General features: G+C 33.9%; 2 protein-coding genes and 1 pseudogene across 2 annotated transcripts; 2 read left to right on the top strand and 1 right to left on the bottom strand.

Annotated features, from left to right (window-relative positions):
- On the top strand, positions 1 to 8,858 carry LOC144548100 (putative disease resistance protein RGA1). Its single transcript, XM_078296788.1, has 3 exons — positions 1 to 492; positions 3,514 to 6,910; positions 7,451 to 8,858. Exons 1-2 carry the CDS (start codon positions 115 to 117, stop codon positions 6,898 to 6,900), a joined length of 3,765 nt encoding a protein of 1,254 aa, XP_078152914.1. The 5' UTR covers positions 1 to 114; the 3' UTR covers positions 6,901 to 6,910; positions 7,451 to 8,858.
- Positions 8,859 to 15,955: 7,097 nt separating this feature from the next.
- LOC144547814 (UDP-glycosyltransferase 74E2 pseudogene) lies at positions 15,956 to 16,666 on the bottom strand (annotated as a pseudogene).
- A 943-nt stretch (positions 16,667 to 17,609) lies between these two features.
- LOC144547711 (putative disease resistance protein RGA3) lies at positions 17,610 to 23,324 on the top strand. Its single transcript, XM_078296412.1, has 3 exons — positions 17,610 to 17,962; positions 19,595 to 22,879; positions 23,095 to 23,324. Exons 1-3 carry the CDS (start codon positions 17,615 to 17,617, stop codon positions 23,107 to 23,109), a joined length of 3,648 nt encoding a protein of 1,215 aa, XP_078152538.1. The 5' UTR covers positions 17,610 to 17,614; the 3' UTR covers positions 23,110 to 23,324.
- Positions 23,325 to 24,851: the final 1,527 nt, after the last annotated feature.

The raw sequence follows: 24,851 nt of genomic DNA, 5'->3' as shown, positions 1-24,851 counted from the left end.
TCTTCTCAGAACTCAAAATTCTGGTGCTCTTTACTCTACACACATTTCTCACATTCACCACTCAGATCTAAGGTTCTTTTCTAATAGCCTCTTCAAAGAAATCTACACAACAAAATGGTAGGGTATTTGATAACCTCTGTGCTCTCTCTAGCCACCCATTTGCTCCCCTCAATTAGAGCCTCTGTGCAGGCTCCTTCTTCCTCTTTCTCTTTCTTAAAATCTATTAACTCCAAAAGGGGGTGTGCTCAAGCTTTTGAGAAGGATCTGGAGAGGCTGATGCGAACTCTGGAGTGGATCAAGGCCACACTGTACGATGCTGACGAAAGGGAGATCAGAGACCGTTCTGTAAAGCTATGGCTTAAGGAGCTGAAAAAGGTCGCTTATGATGCCGAGGATGTGCTCAGCGAGTACCTGTATGAGGTCAACCGTGTCCATCTAGAAGCAAGAAAGGCTTCTGAAGCTTCAGATTCTCACAAGAGAAAGAAGATGGAGGTTAGTACCTCATGCATATAGTAGGGGTGTAAAAAGATTTTCGTCCGGATCCGAATCTGGAAAATTACCTAACTTATCTGATAAGTGTCTGTATCCGAGACTATCCATATCCGTATCCGTATCTAAAAAATTATAGCGGATAAGGATACGACAAGACTTTTAACTATCCATATCCGACCGTTTATATTTTTAAACCACAACAAATGTGCTATATGTTCTTGAAGTGACTTATTAAATTGCATATTATACCAATAATTTATTAAATTGCATATTATACCAATAATTTATTAAATTGCATATAGATATATATTTCCGAGATTTTTAAAAATAACTATTTTCATAATTATTTTATTAAAAATAACCAAGGTTCGGCCAAATTTCTAAAAATAACTAGGCCGTAAAATTTTTTCACTATCCACAATTTTTAATCCGGGCTGTGAAAAAATTTCACGGATGGGATTTTTTTTATTTTTTTTTGCATTCTAAATAGGGTTTGAAGAAAGAAAATATCCACGGTTTGAGTTTTTTCTTTTTGTATATATAATATATGTATATGTATAATATATGTATATGTATATATAATACAATATATGTATATATATATATAGAGGTTGGCTATTCTACTTCCATAAGCATATGCCCACATATGCTTATAACCCATTTTTGCGTTTCCAATGTCCAAATGGTCGATCTGAACCGTTCATCTTGTTTTCCATATTAATATCTGCTTGGAGACCAAATTTTACATTTTTCTGAATTTTTTTACTATTTATTAAGCCACTTTGAAAATTGTTGATACAACGGTGGCTGCTGATTTTACTATTTTGTTAAGCCACCGTTGGATCAACAATTTTCAAAGTGGTTTAATAAATAGTAAAAAAATTCAGAAAAATGTAAAATTTGGTCTCCAAGCAGATATTAATATGGAAAACAAGATGAACGGTTCAGATCGACCATTTGGACATTGGAAACACAAAAATGGGTTATAAGCATATGTGGGCATATGCTTATGGAAGTAGAATAGTCAACCTCTATATATATGTATATGTATCTATAATATATGATATGTATATGTATATGTATATGTATTTGTGTATATATAATATAATATATGTATATAGAGGAGGGTTCAAATGCACCCTCTCCTTTTTCTTCGTTTTCGAAGTCTGAATAGTCAATCCGAACCGTTAGATGTGATCTACATATTAAGATGTGCTTGGAGACCAAATTTTACATTTTTTAGAATTTTTTTACTATTTATTAAGCCACTTTGAAAATCGCTGATCCAATGGTCCAGAACATGTAAAATCAGCGATTTTCAAAGTGGCTTACTAAATAGTAAAAAAATTCCAAAAAATGAAAAATTTGTCTCCAAGCACATCTTAATATGTAGATCGCATCTAACGGTTCGGATTGACTATTAAGACTTTGAAAATGGAGAAAAAGAATTTGAAAGATAGAATGCATTTGGGTGCACAAAAATTTGGGTGCATTTGAACCCTCCTCATGTATATATATGTAATGAGAAGGGATCCAATTACACCCTTTTTTAGTGATACCAGATTACATCCTATGTTTTCAAAGTCCAAACAGTTGATCCAAACCGTTCAACATGATGGATATGTTAAAATGTGCTTGCAGATCAAATTTTATATTTTTCTGAATTTTTTTACTATTTATTAAGATGGGTACAAAAATTCAATGGTCTGAATATAGTGATTTTGTTAAATACTTACTAAATAGTAAAAAAATTTCAAAAAATATAAAAATTTGATATGCAAGCACATTTTAACATACCCATTATGTTGAATGTTTGGATCGACTGTTTGGAATTTAAAAACTTTGAAAATACCGATCGTTGTATGCGTATCATTGAACGAAAACTTAAATTGAATTTTTGAGGCACTAAAAGATGTTTTTTTTTAATTTTAATGCTTCAAATTGGCAGGGGTGACCCCTATGCTTATTTGGATCTGTCTCGTCCCCCTTTCCGAAAAGTGGTCATACGCGCAAATCCGATTTTCCCAGCCAAATTTATGGCTGTTTAAATTTTTTTCAAAAGCTGAAATTTGGAAATTCATAACTAAATGTAGAAAAATCCAAATAAATTGAAATTTGTATCAATTCTGTGTATTTTTGAATGCTCTACATGCTGGTGTAATCACGTTTGTAGTTTGATTCTTGTATTAGTTCAGATTTACTGATTTACCAGCAGAGATCAAATTTGATATATACACACATATATTATATATACATATATACATAAACATATATATATATATATATATATATATATATATATATATGCATATATTATAATATATATACATATACATATACATATATTATATTATATATGCATATATTACATGTACATAAAAAAAAAACTCAAACCGTGGATATTTTCTTTCTTGAAACCTTATTTATAGTGCAAATAGCTTGGTTATTTTTAATAAAATATTTATGAAGTTAGTTATTTTTAAAAATCTCGGCATATATTTTAATAAATAATATAATTGTGATATAATTAGTGACTAATATTTTAATAATATAATAGATGTTTTGTAACCAACAAGCTAATTAAGAAAAATATCTGTATTCATCAGATATCCAATCCTTATCCGTAACATTTAATATCCGATCTGTATCCGTATCCGAGACTATCCGTATCCGTATCCGTATTCAAAAAATTATAATGGATAGAGATACGGTAAGGCCACTATCTGATCCATATCCAACCGTTTACACCCCTATAGATATTAAAAATTATCTTGTGCAAGTGTTATTTTTCTTCTTGTGTGGTACTAAAACTTAATAGAGGATGCTTGAATTTTTTATTTATTTTTTAGCTAGATTGGTATCCACCGGAATGTATGGTCACTTGTTATATTATCAGCTTTTCCAACCTAACATCAGGGTGGTCACATAATATAATACATTTCCAATCTAATTATCATTTTTAAGTTAACAAATTATGAATTTTGGCATACTTATATAATATATACATTTCTTTTTGGACAGTACATTGAGTACATTGTTCAAATTCCTGATGGCATGGTTGATCGGCTTAACAAAATAAGAAGTCGATTTGACGAAATTGCCAAGGATCGTGTGGCTCTCCAATTTTGGGAGAGTGATGGGGCGAGGCGTCCAAACAATAAACTTTTACGACCCCCAACGGGTCACATGGTAGATGAGGCAAACATTTTTGGGAGAGATGCTGAAATAGAGGAGGTAATCAATTTGTTACTATCTGAAAAAGAAAAGCCCTTTTCGGTAATTTCAATTATTGGAAAAGGTGGTCTCGGAAAAACCACCATTGCCCAACTAGTCTACAAAGATGAGAGGGTAACCAAGTGCTTTGATTTATTTGGGTGGGTATGTGTCTCTGAAGAATTTGATGTTGGGAGACTCACTAAAGCAACCATTGAATCAGTCTCCAAAATCAATTCCAATTTGAGTGAGTTGAGTTCATTACAAGAGAAGCTTGCAGAAATTGTGAAGGGAAAAAAAATACTCCTTGTTTTAGATGACGTGTGGAACGAGAATCGAAGTCTTTGGGACTCGTTAAGGGTTCCTTTTAAAGAAGCAAAGCTGGTCAGAATTCTTGTGACCACAAGAAATAAAATGGTTGCAGATGTCATGCAAACAACGACCTATTTTAGGCCAACTAACATGCCTGAAGATTCGTGCTGGCAATTGTTTCAGCATTATGCATTTAATGGTACAAGTGACACTATGCCACCACACTTGGTAAATATGGGAAAGGATATTATGAGGAAGTGTGGTGGGTTGCCATTGGCCGTGAAATCGATTGCAAGTCTCCTTAGTCATGAAACAAATGAAGAGGATTGGAGAGAGATTTTAGAAAGTGATCTTTGGGAATCAAATTCATCGAATGATATATTCCCAGCACTTCAGATCAGCTATGATCATTTACCTCCCCACCTTAAGCCGTGTTTTTTGGTTTGCTCTATGTACCCAAAAGATTACATCTTAGAAAAGATGAATTTGATAGAGTTATGGATCTCTCATGGCTACATTGAGTCCAAGGGCAAAAGAAAAATCACAGATATTGGTGTTGAATATTATGAGGAGTTAAAACAGAGGTCCTTTGTTGATCATTTTGTTGATCATTTTTTTGATCATTTTATTGATCATTTTTCAAGTAGATCTAAAGAACGTTGTAAGTTGCACGATATAATCCATGATCTTGCTCGACTTAATTCTGAGAATGAACATTATTCGGTGGAGATCAATCAACCACTTGATATTCAAAAGGAAAATGTTCCGCAAGAAGCATGTCATTTATATGTAGGTGGTTTCTCTGGATATGTAGATGAAGTTCTCCAACAAAATATGATGGGTTTAAGAACCCTTTCTATCAATATGAGTGGACGTTATGGAGATTTAGATTACTGGTCTTGTAACCTCGCAAAATTTAGAGCACTCAGGGTATTGGAATTGGAAGGGGATTTTTTGGAAATTCCTGGTTCCATTTCCGAGTTGAAACATCTAACTCATCTTGATATTAAGGCAAGATATCTTCAAACATTGCCATTATCCATTGGCCTCCTTTATAACCTACAGACTTTAATTCTTGATTGCGATGGCGACCTTAAATATCTACTTCATCCCATTCCGAAGTGGAAACATCAAACATATCAAACATTGCTATTATCCATTGGCCACCTTTACAACCTACAGACTTTAATTCTTTATTGCTATTCCCTTGAATATCTACCTGAAAGTATTGGTTCACTTAGTAACTTACGGAGATTAATTATTGAAACAAATAATACAATAAATTATCTCCCGCATGGGCTTGTTAATTTTCCAGCAATAAAGTCAATGAAAGCACGGGTGATAGTTGGAAATGTAGCTTGGTTAAAGGATATGACGGACCTTGAAGGAAATCTCTCTATTTGTGGAGTGAGTAATTTAAAAGATGCCCAGCATGCTAACATGAGAAATAAGTGCAAACTTGAAGGTTTTTATATAAACTGTGATCCTAAGGTTGACCCTGCGAAATCAATGCTGAAATTAACCCTCAAACCGGAAATAAGTGTCCATGATGCAGATTTTTCTTGGTTAGAATCTCTCCAGCCACATCCTAACCTCAAAAAACTTGGAGTAGGATTTTATTCTTCTGCCACAATGCCGGGATGGATGTGTGATCCATGTTCCTTGCAATCAATTCAAGAAATCTCTTTAAATAACTGTGACAAGATTCAATCTCTGTCATTCAACAATCTTCACACTCTCAAGCACCTCGTCGTTCATGATTGTCATGGTTTACGAGTTCTACAGCTAGAGCAGATGTCCTCCCAGCTTGAGAAATTGGAGATTTTTCGTTGTCGCTGCCTTGAGTTGATTACTGTACTAGGGAATTTGGATATGTTGGCTACACTGAAAATTTACGAGTGTGAAGGCCTGAAATCAATAACAATGGATGGACTACAGTCGGTGAAATCTACTGAGCCAATTGGTGATTTCTCTCATGGAAAGCCACGTATCGGCCGACAGAACATTTCAACACTTACAAGGTTGGAAATCTCTTTAAATAACTTTGACAAGATTCAATCTCTTTCATTCAAGAATCTTCACACTCTCAAGCACCTCGTCGTTCGTTATTGTCATGGTTTCCGAGTTCTACAGCTAGAGCAGATGTCCTCCCAGCTTGAGAAATTGGAGATTTTTTGTTGTCGCTGCCTTGAGTTGATTACTGGACTAGGGAAGTTGGATATGTTGGCTACACTGAAAATTTCCAACTGTGGAGTCCTGAAATCAATAACAATGGATGGACTACAGTCGGTGGAATCTACTGAGCCAATTGGTGATTCCTCTCATGGAAAGCCATGTATCGGCCGACAGAGCATTTCAACACTTACAAGGTTGGAAATCTCTTTAAATAACTGTGACAAGATTCAATCTCTTCCATTCAACAATCTTCACACTCTCAAGCGCCTCATCGTTCGTAATTGTTCTGGTTTCCGAGTTCTACAGCTAGAGCAGCTGTCCTCCCAGCTTGAGGAATTAAAGATTTCTGATTTGCCCTGCCTTGAGTTGATTACTGGACTAGGGAATCTGGATATGTTGGCTACACTGGAAATTTACCAGTGTGAAGTCCTGAAATCAATAACAATGGATGGACTACAGTCGGCGGAATCTACTGAGCCAATTGGTGATTCCTCTCATGGAAAGCCACGTATCGGCCGACAGAGCAGTTCAACACTTACAAGGTTGGAAATCAAATATTGTGAATTCCTCTGTGTTCTACCAGTTGGATGGACTCCATCAATTGAGGCCGCCCTGACATTAAAATTGCGGGTGACAGAGCCATTCATCCCTTATGTCCGTGTTCTTCACTGCGGTTGCACTGACATTGAAGTTGGGGATCTACAATAAATCAAATCAGGTTCATAATTTTTCCTATTATTATAATTATTATTATTTTAATATTTAGAGTTTAGACCACTAAACTTTTTTGCTTTTTTGTAACATAAGCCTTGGTAGAATTTGTTGACTAATCAAGCTGCAAAATTACCTGTTTCGACCATAGTGACAAATGAATTATTCGGGTTCAGTTCGGCGAGATCAAAAATTCGTGATTCGGGAATAATTCGGGTATAACTCGGAAATGATTTGGAATTATCCGGATCAGAAATCTCAGTCCTGCAAGGGAGCAAAAAAATAAAAATAAATAATAATTGTTCTTAGAAAAATTCGGGAAAAATTAGTGAATAATTCATAAAATTCGCGAATTATTTGGGTTTAATTCCGTCAAAGTTCGATCAACCGAATAATTTGACGTTCGGTTCGACATCACCGCAAAAAAAATTATTCGGATATAATTCGGGTATATTGTCACTATGGTTTCGACAAATAAACATTTCATATTTATATTACTTGTTTGTTGCTGCAACAAAATTAAGCTCTTGTCCAACTTTTTTTGCAGCGTTCTATTCGAATGATGTCTTCCTTTGGCCCCACAAGGAGCATATAGGAGTCACCTCAAAGACCCTCAATAGAAATAAATTTAGTATTTGATTTATTATATGTTTTGTAATACACAGAAATAATTTCCTTTTTTCATGGGGATTCATTTTCATTGATTTTTTTCCGTACTTTTTTTTTAAGCAAGCCAACAGTCAATTTTTGTATTACCCAATTTTTTTTCGCAAAGGGTTTTCTTTAATGTGTTGGGAAGAGGTTTGTTTGCCTAAAATTTATGGCGGCTTTGGAGTTGCAAATTTAGAATTGAGAAATAAGTCACTATTGTTGAGATGGTGGTGGAAGGCGACGAACCAACCAGAGAGCTTGTGGTACTCGATTGCACTCAGGTTGAGGAAGAATAGGCCGCAGAACCCCTATCCTAAAATCTGGTTAGTCGAGGGATCTTTTTTCTGGAACCAAATGATAAAATTGCATGCACTGTTTCAATGGTGTACTCGATGGATAATTGGCACTGGTGCAAAGATATCATACTGGTACAATTGTTGGGGTGAATCGCCCCTTAGGAAGATGAAAGACGGAGGACCCAGACCTATATCCCAATTCATATCTTTGAATGAAGCGATTATAGAAGACTCCCATGTTCTCACCTCTTTTACTGGTTTGATACCGGTTCTGTATGATCATGAGGATGAATTGGTGTGGAAGTGGAATGCTAGTGGGGAATATTCAGCAGCTTCATTTTATAAACTATTGGTTTCGGCTGGTAGAATTCGGTGGAACTATATGGAAATTTGGAGAGCAGCAGCACCTTCCAAAGTTAAGATATTCACACACTTACTTTTGAAGGACAAAATTCTAACTCGTGAGGTGATGCGATGACGGGGATTACAGGTTACCGAGAACTGTGTGATGTGCGATGAGGGTGCATTAGAAACTGCCCACCATCTCTTCTTCCAATGTGCAAGTGCGGTGGGTGTATGGGACCATTTTTCTGGCATCAAGAAGAATATGCATACTGTGCATGATACTTGGGAGGAGTCCAAGCAATTTTACTGTACCAGTACCATGAGGAACAAGAATGAATGGGTGGTGAAGTTTATGGCAATACTTTGGTCTATATGGAGACAACGGAATGAACTAATCTTTAGAGGTACGAGGCTTCCAGTGAGGCTGGTTGCAAACAGAGCAGAAGAGGATGCAAGGATATGGCTAAGTTTCTGTAAAAGACGCTCTATACTAGTAACAAGGGTTGGTACAGGGAGTGGTACAAGGAACTCAAGGGCAAATGATGCTATAACATAAGAGCTGTAGTAATTTTCATTAAGATTGGTTGTTGTAAACAAGTTTATTAATGTATCCCTTGGTAGTCACTACCAAGTTTTAAAAAAAAAAAAAAAAAAAAAATTTCGCTATCCTTATCTCTACTAATTTTATTTCTTTAGCCAATATATTTGTGTGAGTAATATGCTTTTGATAGTACTTTGGTCAAAGTACTGCCGGTCAAAATTTCAAAAGATTACATTCAAAATTTCAAACTTAATAGCTCAGTAAATTCGTTATATATTGAACTCGTAGAATATCAATTTATATATATATATATAGAGGTGGGCTACGGTGAGTTGCAAAGTAAAGCTCATATTTTACTTCACGCTCATATTTTGTGATTTTTAAGTTCAAAACGTCGATCCGAACTGTTCATCTTGTTCTCCATATGGAAATGTGCTTGGAAACCAAATTTTACATTTTTTGGAATTTTTTTACTATTTATTAAGCAATTTTGAAAGTCGCTGATCTGATGGTCCAGAAAATTTTACTGTTTTTTACTGTTCACAGCAAAACAGTAATTTTCAAAAATGCTTAATAAATAGTAAAAAAATGTAAAATTTGGTCTCCAAGTACATTTCAATATGGATTAAACATCTAACGGTTCGGATCGGTCGTTTGAACTTTCAAAATAAAAATACGGCGTGAAGTAGAAACGCGTTTTACTTCGCAACTCACTGTAGCCCATCTCTCTCTCTCTCTCTCTCTCTCTCTATATATATATATATATATATATATATATATATATATATATATATATATATATATATATATATATATATATATATGGACTTGGCTACGATGCTATGGGTAGCTAAGAGGCCTCCCGTGCTACGGCTCAATATTCGACTTTTCAAAATTCTAACGGTCGATCTGAACCGTTCATCTTGTTCTCCATATTAATATGTGCTTGTAGACCAAATTTTACATTTTTTGGAATTTTTTTACTATTTTTTTAGATTTATTGAAAATCGCTGTTTTTCAGACAAATCTGGACCATAAAAAACAGCGATATTCAATAAATCTAAAAAAATAGTAAAATATTTCCAAAAAATGTAAAATTTGGTCTCCAAACACATATTAATATGGAGAACAAGATGAACGGTTCGGATCGACCGTTAGAATTTTGAAAAGTCGAATATTGAGCCGTAGCACGGGAGGCCTCTTAGCTACCCATAGCATATTAGCCAAATCCATATATATATATATATATAGTAAAGCTAATATGCACTTAAGTGTACCGTACTCCTAAATTTAGGACGTTAGATTTCTTTAAAAATCGTGTAGATTCTTTAAAAGTCGTGGTAGCACGACTTTTAAAGAAATCTAACGGCCTAAATTTAGGAGTACGGTACACTTAAGTGTATATTAGCTTTACTCATATATATATATATATATATATATATATATATATATTTTTTTTTTTTTTTGTAGTATGAGGTATTTTTAGTTCCTTCTGTTAAAGCAAATTTTCTATACAATTAATCCATTACCTGTATTAATTTTTATATTATTTATAAATAAAAATACTGTATTTATGTATACCTGCTATATAATCTTTTGAGCCCAGTCCATCAACACGCTTTCTGAATTTACTCATTGTGATTTTGGAGCAAATATCTTCTGCGATTTAATCTTTACAAAAGAAATATGTTGCGGGTGAAATGTAGAGAGAAACCGGGTCAAAAACTTCATCACTACATAAATCTTGTACGATACCGTCATGGGAAACTAAAAATTGAGGAGCGAGAAGTAGTGGGTCCCTTGTAGTTTCTGCACTCCTACAGCAACAGGGATCAGTTTGTGGCTGCATTTCTACAACTATTCGCGTTGAAGTTGATATTTAGTTGATTACTCATCCGCAACATAATAATAATGCAGCTTTAGTGCTAAAATAGTTGCAATAAAGTTTTAAATGCTAAAAGGTATGCACTTTTCACAAAGCCCTTGAAATTATATAACTTCTAGTATTTAAGTAGCGCATTCATTAGTATATCTATATTTTAAAGGTGTATATTTCATTAGACATGCATATACCGATTTGAGATACATTTTCTTTAGAATATGAGATATGTTTCTTTCAACTATTACATGTAATTGTGTTATATTGAATAGAAAAAAATAATACATATTTTTGTGCTATGATATTCCATCATATTATAGGAAAGAACATATTTTCACAATAATTACAATTTTTTTTATATTACACTGATAAAATAGTAAAATAATATTTGTTTGCTAGCCAGCAAAATTTATTCCTATTCTTTGTTTTACCTACATAATTTTGCACATAGCTATGTTTTATTATTTTTATTAGATTTGAACAAAATTTATTGATACATAGAGTATTTGATACTAATTAAAAAAATTAGAAGTTTATTTCATTTGTTTGTAGATCTTGATTTAGAAAATTTTTTATCACTTGTTTAATAGGATCGAAGCATGCAGAGAATACAAAAAGATATAAGTGATTTATATGTGTCAATCCTTTTTTTTAGCTAATTAATATTTTCAAAATGGGTCAATTTCTTGTGTACCCTCAAGACTTAAATACATTATATTTACTCTAAACTCTTTCAATACTTTTTTGTTTGTCCTTGAACTTAGCTCACACACATTAAAATTTATATTTTCGATTATACCCCTCCTACATTTCCTTCCTCTTTGACTCGTATTTTGTTACTTGATTCTTTGTGAGGCTTCCACACAATCCCGGTATAATAAAAAAAAATTCTTCAAATCCTACTTCACTTGAATACCACCAAGCATCTGATTATGCTAGCAACAAGTATCACCCTAAAAAGCAATATATACTTACTATAAAGAGAAATGTTATGGTCCCCAAGCTATCATACCTGAGCGCATTCCCCAACTAGTTTAACAGAAAAAGTCTTCCGATTTTGTTTAACTTCCATTTCCAGCACCCATATTCAAGCTTTGAATGATTTATTTATAACATTTTAAAATGTTATTCTTAAGATCAAAAACATTTAAACCTCTATATGTAAACAATAAAATTTCAAATATATATATTTTTAACTCCTAACTATTTTTGTCTTCAAACCAAATAAAGAAAAAAAATTCTTTTTACTCACTATTTTTTAACTTTTCTTTGATCATTCTCATACTTTTTTTAACAATCCATGATAAATTTATGAATCTAAAACTACGAGTATTTTCTACTCGATTTTCTATTTCAAATGAGATCTATGAAAAAAATATTTTTGAGTTATTTTGAAATTATTTTTTTAAAAGTAAATCTCATGAGCACTTTAATTTTGTTACCTTTTAAAGCTCAGTATACAACCATTATTTAAACCTCTGAGAAAATTGAGTAAAAAATATTTGTATTTTTAGATTTGCAAATTCATCACAGATTATCGAAAAAATGGACGAGAATTATCAAAGGAAAAAAAATGTGGGTGAAAAAAATATTTTCTTTTTTGGTTTGAATACAAAAGTAGTTAGAAGTTACAATTACACAAATTTAGAATTTAGTTGTTTGCAGATAGAGTTTTAAATACTTGCGAGTAGCACTTTAAAATGTTAGAAATAAAATTTTAAAAGATTGAATATACACGCTGAAAATGAAAGTTATACATTAAATACTTGGGGACTCGCTGTGGGATTTATTTGGAGTACAATTATCAGGCTCTTTAAATTTAATGTGGCGTTGCATAATTGATTATTTTCTAAAAATAAAATTTTCAATTATATTGTACGTAACTAAAATTACATGACGTTCCATTAAATTAAGTTCCTTTGAATACTAATTTCGAGATTCTATGTAAAAATGTTGAGATTAATCAAGTAATTAAGTCCACTAACGAGCCTTACATATCAAGGCCGAAAGTATCTAGGTAAAAATATTTTATTATGAGCGTGAGGACAAAGCTTAAATTAAGAAGATTCACTTATTAAATTTGTACCAGTTGTACCTGTCCACTTAAGACCAAGGCTAGACCATTTCAAAATTTGCAGTAAGATCAATCATTTCAAATTACGTACCTATTTGTACCAGTCCAATACAAAAAAAATTTAAATGCCATACATTGAATTGGCTTTAATTCAAGGCTCCATATGTATTTAGGTGGTTTCTTAGAAACAATGGGGGTCCATATTTGATACGGATATATTTGATACGGTTAGATTGAATAGTGGTAAAATCATATTCATATTTGTTTTTATTTTTTGGATGCGGATATATGGATCGGATATTAAACTTATATGAATACATTGAAAATTAAATTGATACGGATATAATTCGAATATCTAATTTAGATATTGTTGTAAAATTAACATGTTATTCAATAGTTCTTTATTATTAAAAAGTAAAAATAACTTGAGAAAGATGTATAATTCGGATATTCAATCATTATAATAGAGAAATATTATTTTTCTCATGTTATGACATTACAAATACATCTCTCGTTAACAAAATGTAATGACCAGCATAAACAAACTTTTTATCAATATTTACCAACAAAAATATATTTTTCTTTAATCATTTATGATTATAAACAAGCGGATAAAAAAAAATATAGATACAAATAATTATCTGTATCTGAAAAAAAAAATACAAATATAGATAATTATCCATATTTGCTTCCAAAATTCGAACTGTATCTGTTTCGGTATCCACATAAACTAAGTCAAAGTGAGTAGAGACAACAAATAGAGTCTGCATCATCTGCATTAACTCAAAAGAGCATCTTTTGAGTTAATACATCTCGACCATCTGATTTTAAACAAAGTCAATCTGACCACAGGCTATAATTCAGTAGTCCTTTAATATTAGTGTGGATTTAGTCTGCACGGATCTTAAAGCGTATTGAACGGTTCAGAAGCATTAAAACTTTAAAAGTTAATGCAGAGGATACGAATTCCAGCAAGTAGGAGAGATTTTTGAGTGAATCTTAACCTTAGGTGGGCCCGTTAATCCGTTTAGATTCCAACATGAGACGGGTCAACATGTCAAGTTCGAGACGACATTACTTACTAAGTAAAAACCTTCGATGGTTACTTTGGGTAAGAATTAATGTTCCATATAGCGACTAAGGCCCACTAAAAGCAGCCCAACCCAAATGAATGGGAATCATTCTTTTCATCTGCTGGTTCCGTTGGGTACCAAATTTCTACCCATTGTCAAGTACTCTTAATTTTGTTATTTTTTCTTCAATGATTTCATTTTCTCTGTTGACCTCTGATCAAAGTGAAGTTTCAGTAAAATTGTCCTTTTGTCAATATATCAACAAGTTTATTTGAATGTTTTTAAGCCTAACAGCGAGATTTTCTTTTGTTGGATTAGTTGACTTCAGTCATTGGGTGGCAAGGGATTGGTCTACGTTTTTTTTCTTTCTCAAAAATAAGTATTCTGAGGCTCTGAGCAAGGCATTTTTTTTCCTAAAATATATGTCATTGCTCAGTTGAGTAAATTAGCAGATATATATGAGGTCAACTTTGAAAAAAATTGGATGTAGCCAGAAGATAATATTTTAGAATTTAAGGAATTAATTGTAGTTTAGTTATATATGTTTCTAAATCATAAATCGAGTAACGGGGGGTAGGCCCCTATAAATAATTAGTTTAAAACAAATCTATACTGTTTCAAAATTCTGTGTTGAAGATAATCATTCACAGAGGTCATCACAATTATTTATTTCAATCAACATAATTACTTAAAAGATAATATATTAATATAATTAGGGTCAATTGGGACTGGTTGACCTATCTCCTTGTTACTGCATACAAACAACATAGATGGCATTGACATGGCACAAATCACTTAATCGGAAAATTCTGTACCATTCATATCAAGTGATTTTCTATTTATCTAAAAAAAGAGTAAAAAAATTCTAAAAAAATGTAAAATTTGATTTGCAAGTACATATTCATATGGAGATGAACTATTGAGCGTTAAGATTTTAGAAACTCATATATTGAGCCGTTGCACGGAAGCCCTCTATGCTACGCATAGCACCGTAGCCAATTCCTGGAGATAAATATTACTTCTAATTTTGCCGCCTAAATTAATACTTGTAATTTTTTTATCTCCATGGATGCATGAATATAATGACTTGATAATATACCGATCTTAACCCAGCTAAATTCAAATAGATGAAAAGATTGGCAAGCTTGGATGGGCATGGCTCGGATCGGATTGACTTGGTTATGAAAAGATGAATTATTTTGAGTTCGAGCCGAGTTCAGGCTCAACTCGAATTGAACTCGGCTCAATATTGACCCATTCAAGAGTTTATCTCAAAGTCCATGAGTCGGCCCGACTCGTTTAGCAGGCCTAGCTCAAGAGGAAATGAGAGAAGATGGAAGCTCGTATAAAAATATTGTGGAATTTGCAACGAAGTACAGGGCCAATTAGTACTACATTACCATGCATGTGCATGTAGTAAACTGAGATCTACTGGCATCGAGTCATGCCTTGATCATTTACTCTCATTTCTCACCGAAATTTTTACAAATACCCAAAAACAAAACGAAATTATCAAATCTACTAAATTTTTGAAAGAATCTCAAAAAATACTCAATCCGGTTACTCAACAACCGGATTTTCAATTTCTTTCCTTTCACTGGGTAAGTGGAAATAGAAAAAAATGTCCACTCACTGGATAAGCGAAAATATTGGGAATTTTCAATTACTGGGCAACCGGAAAGAGGTGTTCGGTTACTCAGTTAGCAGAAAGTTGGTTTTTTTATACAAAAAATTTCAAAATAGTGTAGAAAAATTTAGAAAATTCTAAAATTGTGCCCGAAAAATTTAGAAATTTCCAAAACGGTCTAGAGTAATTTATAAAATTCTAAAATAGTGTAGAATAATTTAGAGAATTTGAAAATGGTGCACTAATAATTTTTAGAAAGTTCCAAAATGGTATAAAATAATTTAAAAAATTTCAAATTGGTGCCCGAATAATTTAGAAAATTTTAAAATGGTGTAAAATAGTTTAAATTGCAAATTGGTTCCAAAATGGTTTAGAATAATTTAGGTAATTTAAAATGATCTAGAAAAAATTATATATTTTTTTAAACAATTTAAATTATTTATGAAAAATTACTTTGCTCTTCTTTCTCTGTTTGAATATTTCCTTAATTTAAAATGAGAGTAAATGATCGAGGCATGCTCAATACCAGTAAATTCCAGTCTATAATGTGCACATGTAATGTAGTATCAGTTGGCCCTGTACTTAGCCGCAAATTCAACAATATTTTTATAAGAGCTTCCGTCTTCTCTCATTGCCTCTTGAGCCTTCTCTCTCCATTTCTTTGCATTCCTCCTGTACTCCTCACACCTCTCTTCTTCCATCACCTCACTTATGCACCTTATAATCTCTTCTCTCTTTACCAACCCGCCACTCTCCGGTTTAACCCGTTTACCGACTTCCCAAACCCCTTCAACATATTTTGCATTCAACGGTTGATCCGTCCACTGAGAAATCCCCACCATTGGTACGCCAAGCACGAGTGCCTCCACAGTTGAATTCCAACCGCAATGTGAAAAGAAGCACCCCACTGCTTGATGCGCCAACACCTCTAGTTGCGGGCTCCAAGAGAATATAACCCCTCTGTTTTTCACTTTCTCGGCAAAATTTTCGGGTATTTTGTCGGCTTCTACCGACCTAATGACCCACAAAAACAGCTTGCCACAGTCATGGAGTCCATATGCCAGTTCCTCCATCTGGGCCGGGTCTAGGCAGGCCATGCTACCGAAGGAGGTATACACAACCGATTGCGGTGGTTTTGAGTTGAGCCATGCAATGCAAGGGGTTATGGTTGGCATGTAGAGGTGGAAACCATACGATGTGTCAGACGGGAGGTGGTTGTAGAGGTACGAAGATGGTACAGTTGGCCCGATTGTTTTACCGCGCCATTTTGACTCCATGTACTGTGCTTCTTGAAATTATACATGACATTGTTTTTGTGAAGCAAAACAGATGAAGCAATTCAATAATAAGTCAAGCAATTTATAATTCATTGCTGACTTTTCATTGAATATTGCTTTGTAGCCAACTCATTGCTGACTTTTCAATTTTTAAGCAATTATTTGAAGAGCACAATTTCTCCTCCTCACAGCTGGTACAGTCAAGTAAAGATAAGTTTCACTTGATTTCTTCAATAAATTCATATTGTGTTGCAGACGATTTCTGAATATTTTGTTGATATATTGCTATATCTAGTCTGTTGGAAATAAAATCGAAAAACTCAAAATTTATATTTCAACCCATTGTTTTAATCATTAGATATATATCTCTTTTTTTATATATCTATTTATAATACTTGTGAACTTGAGGCTCAAACGAAAATTATTATTTCTGTTTTTCAGTTCCTTTTTTATTTAAAGTTTCAACACATAATAGTACACCTATTAGATTTAAAAATAATAATAAAAATAAATAATTAAGCCAAAGGCCGCATGACCTCTTCAATTAAAAACCTCATCCGATTAAATGTACATAACCAATTTTAATTCTAACAGAAGGCAATTAACTCTTCCAGGCTTCCCCTTGGTTCGCTGTCAATTATTTCTATGGTCTCCACTAACAAGTGATGATACCGAATTATCTTGGTTAGGATGAATTTTCTATGGTCGCGACTAATAAGCGACAATACCAAATTTCTATGGTGGCGACTAATACCTCTTCCCCTTGGTTAGGATGAATTTTCTATGGTCAAAGTTTTCTCCACACCACTTCTTCGCAGAACTCAAAATTCTGGTGCTCTTTACTCTACACACATTTCTCACATTCACCACTCAGATCTAAGGTTCTTTCCTAATAGGCCTCTTCAAAGAAATCTACAGAGCAAAATGGCAGGGTATTTGATAACCTCTATGCTCTCTCTAGCCACCAATTTGCTCCCCTCAATTAGAGCCTCTGTGCTGGCTCCTTCTTCCTCTTCCTCAAATTCTAATAACTCCAAAAGGGGACGTGCTCGAGCTTTTGAGGAGGATCTGGAGAGGCTGATGCGAACTCTGGAGCGGATCAAGGCCACACTGTACGATGCTGAGGAGAGGGAGATCAGAGACCGTTCTGTAAAGCTATGGCTCAAGGAGCTGAAGAAGGTCGCTTATAATGCCGTGGATGTGCTCAGCGAGTACCGGTATGAGGTCACCCGTGTCCAACTAGAGGCAAGAAAGGCTTCTGAAGCTCCAGGTTCTCACAAGACAGAGAAGATGGAGGTTAGTACCTCATGCATATAGATATTAAAAATTATCTTACTTGTGCAAGTGTTATTATTCTTCTTGTGTGGTACTAAAACTTAATAGAGGATGCTTCAATTTTTTATTTATTTTTTAGCTAGATTGGTATCCACCTATGGGTGAAAATGGAGTCGACTGGATAAGGATCTGGATAATTCTTTGATGAGAGAAATAGTATCCGGATACGGATAGCGCTGGCAATGAGCTGGCTCGGTCCGAGCTAGACCAAGCTCATAGCTCGCTCATTTTAATAACGAGCGAGTCATGAGCGAACCAACATTCGAATTCAAGCTGAAAAAGTGGCTCGTGGCTCGTTTTTTTGACAATAAACAAGCCGAGCCAGCTTGCAAAAGCTCGTGGACTGAAAGTCCAGATGTATTAGATAATGTAATAAAAAGTTAACTACCATAAATTAAGTTTATAATTAAATTCTTACGTACTAAAATACTAAATCTTTAATTTCATACCAACATAGTTTTCAAAATAAATTCATATATACTAAATTCGCGTAAATTTATATCATTTCACAAATTCATATTTGAACCGAACTGGCTTGCCAGTGAGATAGAACCCAGCTCAAACTTGTTAATTTTGAATTGAGTCCATTAACGAATGAGTTATTAACAAACAAGTTAAATTGCAAGTCATGAGCGGTCCACAAGATTTGTTGCTACCCCTAGATACAGATAGAGGTGCTTAAACGGATCGGATAACTGCATGTATCCGAATCAAATTTTCCAACCCATTCTATCTCCGATATCTTAGTGCATAACGATTACAAATCGGACAAGGCTTATATATTAACCATATTTATTTTCCGTTATGATTGTGGGACTAAAGCTATATCTGAAGCATCCGGACAACAGACCTAGCCAGCGCATCTATTTCGCTGCTTTATGAGGCTCGTACTTCGAGCAAGGCTTTGACTAGCTTGACGTCTTTGACTCGTTTATTTAATTTTAGACGAAAAGGCTGCTGCTGCCATATATATATATTATTATAAAGGCAGTTAGCCATCTAGCTTCGCTTTGAATATATATATATTTTTTATATAAATTTCTGTTAATAATTGTCTCCATTTTAAATCCAGCCGGCATTCAATTATATTTTTTATTTTAATTTGATATTTCCATAAATTTTAATTACAAATTTAAATAAACTAACTTAAGTTGTTCATTCATTTTCATATTTGAATTTTGTTAATTAATATTTGTATCTTAAAGTTTAAATAATTCAATTATCCGACAATTATTTGTTTCATATCCGTATTCGAATCCGTATTCGTAAATTATCCGCTCCGTATCCGTATCCGTTTAAGACGGATTTGGTTTTGAATTTTGATATCCGTTTATTATCTGTATTCATATTCGTATCTACTCATTATCTGACGGATGCAGATATAGTATCAACATTATCCGCTCTGAACCCGCTCCGTTTTCACCCCTATTAATCCACCGGAATGTATGGTCACTTGTTATATTATCAGCTTTTCCAATCTAACATCAGAGTGGTCACATAATATAATAAATTTCTCATCTAATTATCATTTTTAAGTTAACAAATTATGAATTTTAGCATACTTATATAATATATACATTTCTTTTTGGACAGCACATTGTGCAAATTCCCGATGGCATGATTGATCGGCTTAAAAAAATAAGAAGTCGATTTGACGAAATTGCGAATGATCGTGAGGCTCTTCATTTAAGGGAGAGTGACGGGGTGAGACGTCTGAACAATAAAATTTTACAACCCCCAACGGGTCACATGGTAGATGAGGCAGGCATTTTTGGGAGAGATGATGAAATAGAGGAGGTAATCAATTTGTTACTATCTGAAAAAGAAAAGCCATTTTTGGTCATTTCAATTATTGGAAAAGGTGGCCTCGGAAAAACCACCATTGCCCAACTAGTCTACAAAGAGATGAGGGTAACCCAGTGCTTTAATTTATTTGGGTGGGTATGTGTCTCTGAAGAATTTGATGTTGTGAGACTCACTAAAGCAATCATTGAATCAGTCCCCAAAGACAAGAACGATTCCAAAGACGAGAACGATTCCAAAGCCAAGAACGGTTTGAGTGAGTGCAGTTCATTACAAGAGGAGCTTGCAAATTCTGTGAAGGGAAAAACAATACTGCTTGTTTTAGATGACGTGTGGAACGAGAATCAAAGTCTTTGGGAGTTGTTCCAGGTTCCCTTTAAAGAAGCAAAGCTGGTTAGAATTCTCGTGACAACAAGAAATAAAAAGGTTGCAGATGTCATGCAAACAACGACCTGTTTTAGTCCAACTAGCATGCCTGAAGATTCGTGCTGGCAGTTGTTTCAGCATTATGCATTTTGTGGTACAAGTGACACTATGCCACCACACTTGGTAAATATGGGAAAGGATATTATGAGGAAGTGTGGTGGGTTGCCATTGGCCGTGAAGTCGATTGCAAGCCTCCTTAGGCACGAAACAGATGAAGAAAGGTGGATAGAGATTCTAGAAAATGATCTTTGGGAGTCCAATCCATCAAATGATATATTCCCAGCACTTCAGATTAGTTATGCTCATCTACCTGCCCACCTTAAGCCGTGTTTTTTATTGTGCTCAATGTACCCAAAAGATTACATATTAGAAAAGATGCATTTGATAGAGTTATGGATCTCTCATGGCTACATTGAGTCCAAGGGCCAAAGAAGAATCACATATATTGGTGTTGAATATTATGAGGAGTTAAAACAGAGGTCCTTTGTTGATGATTTTTCACGGGGATCTGAAGAACGTTGTAAGTTGCATGATATAATCCATGATCTTGCTCGACTTAATTCTGAGAATGAACATTATTCGGTGGAGATCAATCAACCACTTGATATTCAAAAGCAAAACGTTCCGCAAGAAGCATGTCATTTATATGTAGGTGGTTTCTCTGGATATGTAAATCAAGTTCTCCAACAATATCTGGTGGGTTTAAGAACCCTTTCTATCTATGTAAGAGGATGCTATGGAGATTTAGAGCACGAGTATTGTATAAACAATACCAAGGAAATGGATCTAAATTCAAGGTTGTCGGAAAGTACTAAAAAATGTTCCATATATTTTCAAATATGTAACCTCACAAAATTTGAAGCACTCAGGGTATTGGAATTGAAAGGGGATTATTTGAGAAGAATTCCTAATTCCATTTCCGAGTTGAGACATCTAGCTCATCTTGATATTAAGTGTCCATATCTTGAAACATTGCCATTATCCATTGGCCTCCTTTACAATCTACAAACTTTAATTATTGAACAATATAATTCATTGGATTATCTCCCGCATGGGCTTGTTAATTTTCCAGCAATAAAGACAATGAAAGCATGGGTGAACGTTATAAATGTAGCTTGGTTAAAGGATATGACGGACCTTGAAGGAAATCTCACTATTTATGGAGTGAGTAATTTAAAAGATGCCCAGCGTGCTAACATGAGAAATAAGTGCAAACTTGAAGCTTTTTATATAAACTGTAATCCTGATTGGGTTGACCCTCTGAAATCAATGCTGGGAATAATTCTCATACCAGAAATAGGTTTCCATGATGCCGATTTTTCTTGGTTAGAATCCCTCCAGCCACATCCTAACCTCAGAAAACTTGGAGTAGGATTTTATTCTTCTGCCACAGTGCCAGGATGGATATGTGATCCATGTTCCTTGCAATCAATTCAAGAAATCTTGTTAGATAACTGTGACAAGATTCAATCTCTTCCATTCAACAATCTTCACACTCTCAAGTACCTCGTCATTCGTGATTGTCATGGTTTCCAATTTCTACAGCTAGAGCAGCTGTCCTCCCATCTTGAAAAATTGAAGATTTCTGGTTGTCGTTGCCTTGAGTTGATTACTGGACTAGGGAATCTGGATATGTTGGCTACATTAAAAATTTCCCAGTGTGAAGTCCTGAAATCAATAATAATGGATGGACTACAATTGGTGGAATCTACTGAGCCAATTGGTGATTCCTCTCATGGAAAGCCACATATCGGCCGACAGAGCATTTCAACACTTACAAGGTTGAAAATCTTGTTAGATAAATGTGACAAGGTTCAATCTCTTCCATTCAACAATCTTCACACTCTCAAGCACCTCGTCATTCGTGATTGTCATGGTTTCCGAGTTCTACAGCTAGAGCAGTTGTCCTCCCAGCTTGAGAAATTGAAGATTTCTGGTTGTCGCTGCCTTGATTTGATTTCTGGACTAGGGAATCTAGATATGTTGGCTATACTAAAAATTTCCCGGTGTGAAGTCCTGAAATCAATAACAGTGGATGGACTACAATTGGTGGAATCTACTGAGCCAATTAGTGATTCCTCTCATGGAAAGCCACATATCGGCCGACAGAGCATTTCAACACTTACAAGGTTGAAAATCTTGTTAGATAAATGTGACCAGATTGCATCTCTTCTATTCAACAATCTTCACACTCTCAAGCACCTCGTCATTCGTGCTTGTCGTGGTTTCCGAGTTCTACAGCTGGAGCAGATGTCCTCCCAGCTTGAGAAATTGAAGATTTCTGATTGTTACTGCCTTGAGTTGATTACTGGACTAGGGAATCTGGATAAGTTGGCTACACTGAAAATTTCCTGGTGTACAGTCCTGAAATCAATAACAATGGATGGACTACAGTTGGTGGAATCCACTGAGCCAATTGGTGATTCCTCTCATGGAAAGCCACATATCGGCCGACATAGCATTTTAACACTTGCAAGGTTGGAAATCGAACACTGTAAATTGCTCTGTGTTCTGCCAGATGGATTGATTCCAATTGAGACTACCCTGACATTAAAATTGCGGGTGACAGAGCCATTCATTCCTTATGTCTGTGTTCTTCACTGCGGTTGCACTGACATTGAAATTGGGGATCTACATAAATCAAATCAGGTTCATAAATTTTCCTATTATTATAATAATTATTATTTTAATATTTAGATTTTAGGCCACTGAACTTTTTTGCTTTTATGTAACCATAAGCATTGGTAGGATTTGTTGACTAATCAAGCTACAAAATTACCTGTTTCGACAAATAAACATTTCATATTTATATTACTTGTTTGTTGCTGCTACAAAATTAAGCTCTTGTCCAACTTTTTTTGCAGCGATCTATTCGATGATGTCTTGCTTTGCCCCACAAGAAACATTTAGGAGTCTCCTCGAAGACCCTTGATAGAAATAAATTTACTATTTTATTTATTATATGTTTTGTAATACACAAATAATTTCCTTTTTTCATGGGGATTCATTTTCATTGATTTTTTTTTCTCTACTAACTTTTTCTTCAAATATTCGCCTATTAAAGAATGATTAAGTCAATTTTTGTATTACCCAATTTTTTGTCGTTATCCTTATCTCTACTATTTTTCTTTTCTTTAGCCAATATATTTGTGTAGTGTATGGTAATTAACAGTATTAATTAAAACGAACCTTTTGAAGAAACAAAACCTACTAAGCCAGTCCTTTTTGAGTGGAAAACAAATCTTTGGTCCAGTTTTTGTTATCGCACTCCACAATTTTCACATCTTATCTATAGCAACTTCTCAAGTTTGTAGTTTTGGCTGCACCATTTCTACATTTTTGTAGAACAACCCCTGCCACGAAAGATATTACACAATTTAGAACAAGGTTGCCTATCCTACAGTGGCAACATCTATAGGCCAATCACAACAATCAAATTGGAAAAGAAAAGGAAAATAATCTAATCCTACATATGGTGAGAGTCTCCTCAAATATCTTTCAGACTAACAATTAGTGCTAATCAAATGAGATTGTTTGTTTTGGTTATTATCTTTTCCAAGATGTGTCCTATATTAGTGTTATATATTGAAATAGCTGGTGCTTTACCAAATTACATTTGTTTCCATATAAAAACATTTTCAAATAAAATTATTTCAATTTTTTTTCCAATAAAAACATTTGATTCCACATAAAAGCATTTTTTCCATCTTTTACGAGATGTCTGTCTAACTTTCTTTCAAATAAAAATTATGAAATTAATTAAAATTTGTTCGCCAAATATTCTAAGAAAATATTGCTAGCTACAACCTTAGGTTTCTATTGGGTGACAAAATCATTGTGAGTCCAACATCTTCCCTTGGGGAAAAATGATTGCAATATTTTTTTTTTGTGCTTTACAATTGTCAATTAATATTAATATGAGCCTTTTCAAGGAAGAAAACATATGAAGACGATCATTTTCAATGAAGAAAACAAAAAATTATACACTGTCAAGTATAAGAACACAAAATTAACAAAGTTAAATTGTTCATTTGGGCTTTACCTATATTGGATTTTCGATAACCCAAGTGACAAATCCTTTGACAATTGAATGCATGGGAGCTTTCTGTCAATTAAAAACAAACATTTTAAATTTGCAAAAAAATGACTAAACTGACCTTATATAACACCAATTAATGAACATGTGATTCCATGAGATTTCAATTAATATAGGCAGGACAATAGATAGCCTGCCATGAGATTTCAATTAATATAGGCAGGATAAATTTTCTTTAGAATAGGAGATATGTTTCATTCAACTATTACAGTAGTCAAATTTTTTTGTGAATTAATTAGGCCCTTAAAATACATGTAATTGTGTTATATATATTGAATATAAAAAATAATAAATATTTTTGTGCTATGATATTCCATCATATTATAGGAAAGAACATATTTTCACAATAATTACATTTTTTTTATATTACACTGATAAAATAGTAAAATAATCTCCGTTTGCTAGCCAGCAAAATTTATTCCTATTCTTTGTTTTACCTACATAATTTTGTACATAGCTATGCTTTATTATTTTTATTAGATTTGAACAAAATTTATTGATACATAGAGTATTTGATACTAATTA

The sequence above is a fragment of the Carex rostrata genome, chromosome 32 (genome assembly GCF_964058835.1).
Source record: "Carex rostrata chromosome 32, lpCarRost1.2, whole genome shotgun sequence".
In the NCBI taxonomy this organism is placed as follows: Eukaryota; Viridiplantae; Streptophyta; class Magnoliopsida; order Poales; family Cyperaceae; genus Carex; species Carex rostrata.
This window is presented reverse-complemented; position numbering and strand designations above follow the sequence as displayed.

Coding starts and splice junctions, on each gene's coding strand:
- LOC144547711 (XM_078296412.1), top strand. CDS start 17,615: ATGCTCTCTCTAGCCACCAATTTGCTCCCCTCAATTAGAGCCTCTGTG. Junction 17,963..19,594: donor ACAAGACAGAGAAGATGGAG/GTTAGTACCTCA, acceptor CTTTTTGGACAG/CACATTGTGCAAATTCCCGA.
- LOC144548100 (XM_078296788.1), top strand. CDS start 115: ATGGTAGGGTATTTGATAACCTCTGTGCTCTCTCTAGCCACCCATTTG. Junction 493..3,513: donor ACAAGAGAAAGAAGATGGAG/GTTAGTACCTCA, acceptor CTTTTTGGACAG/TACATTGAGTACATTGTTCA.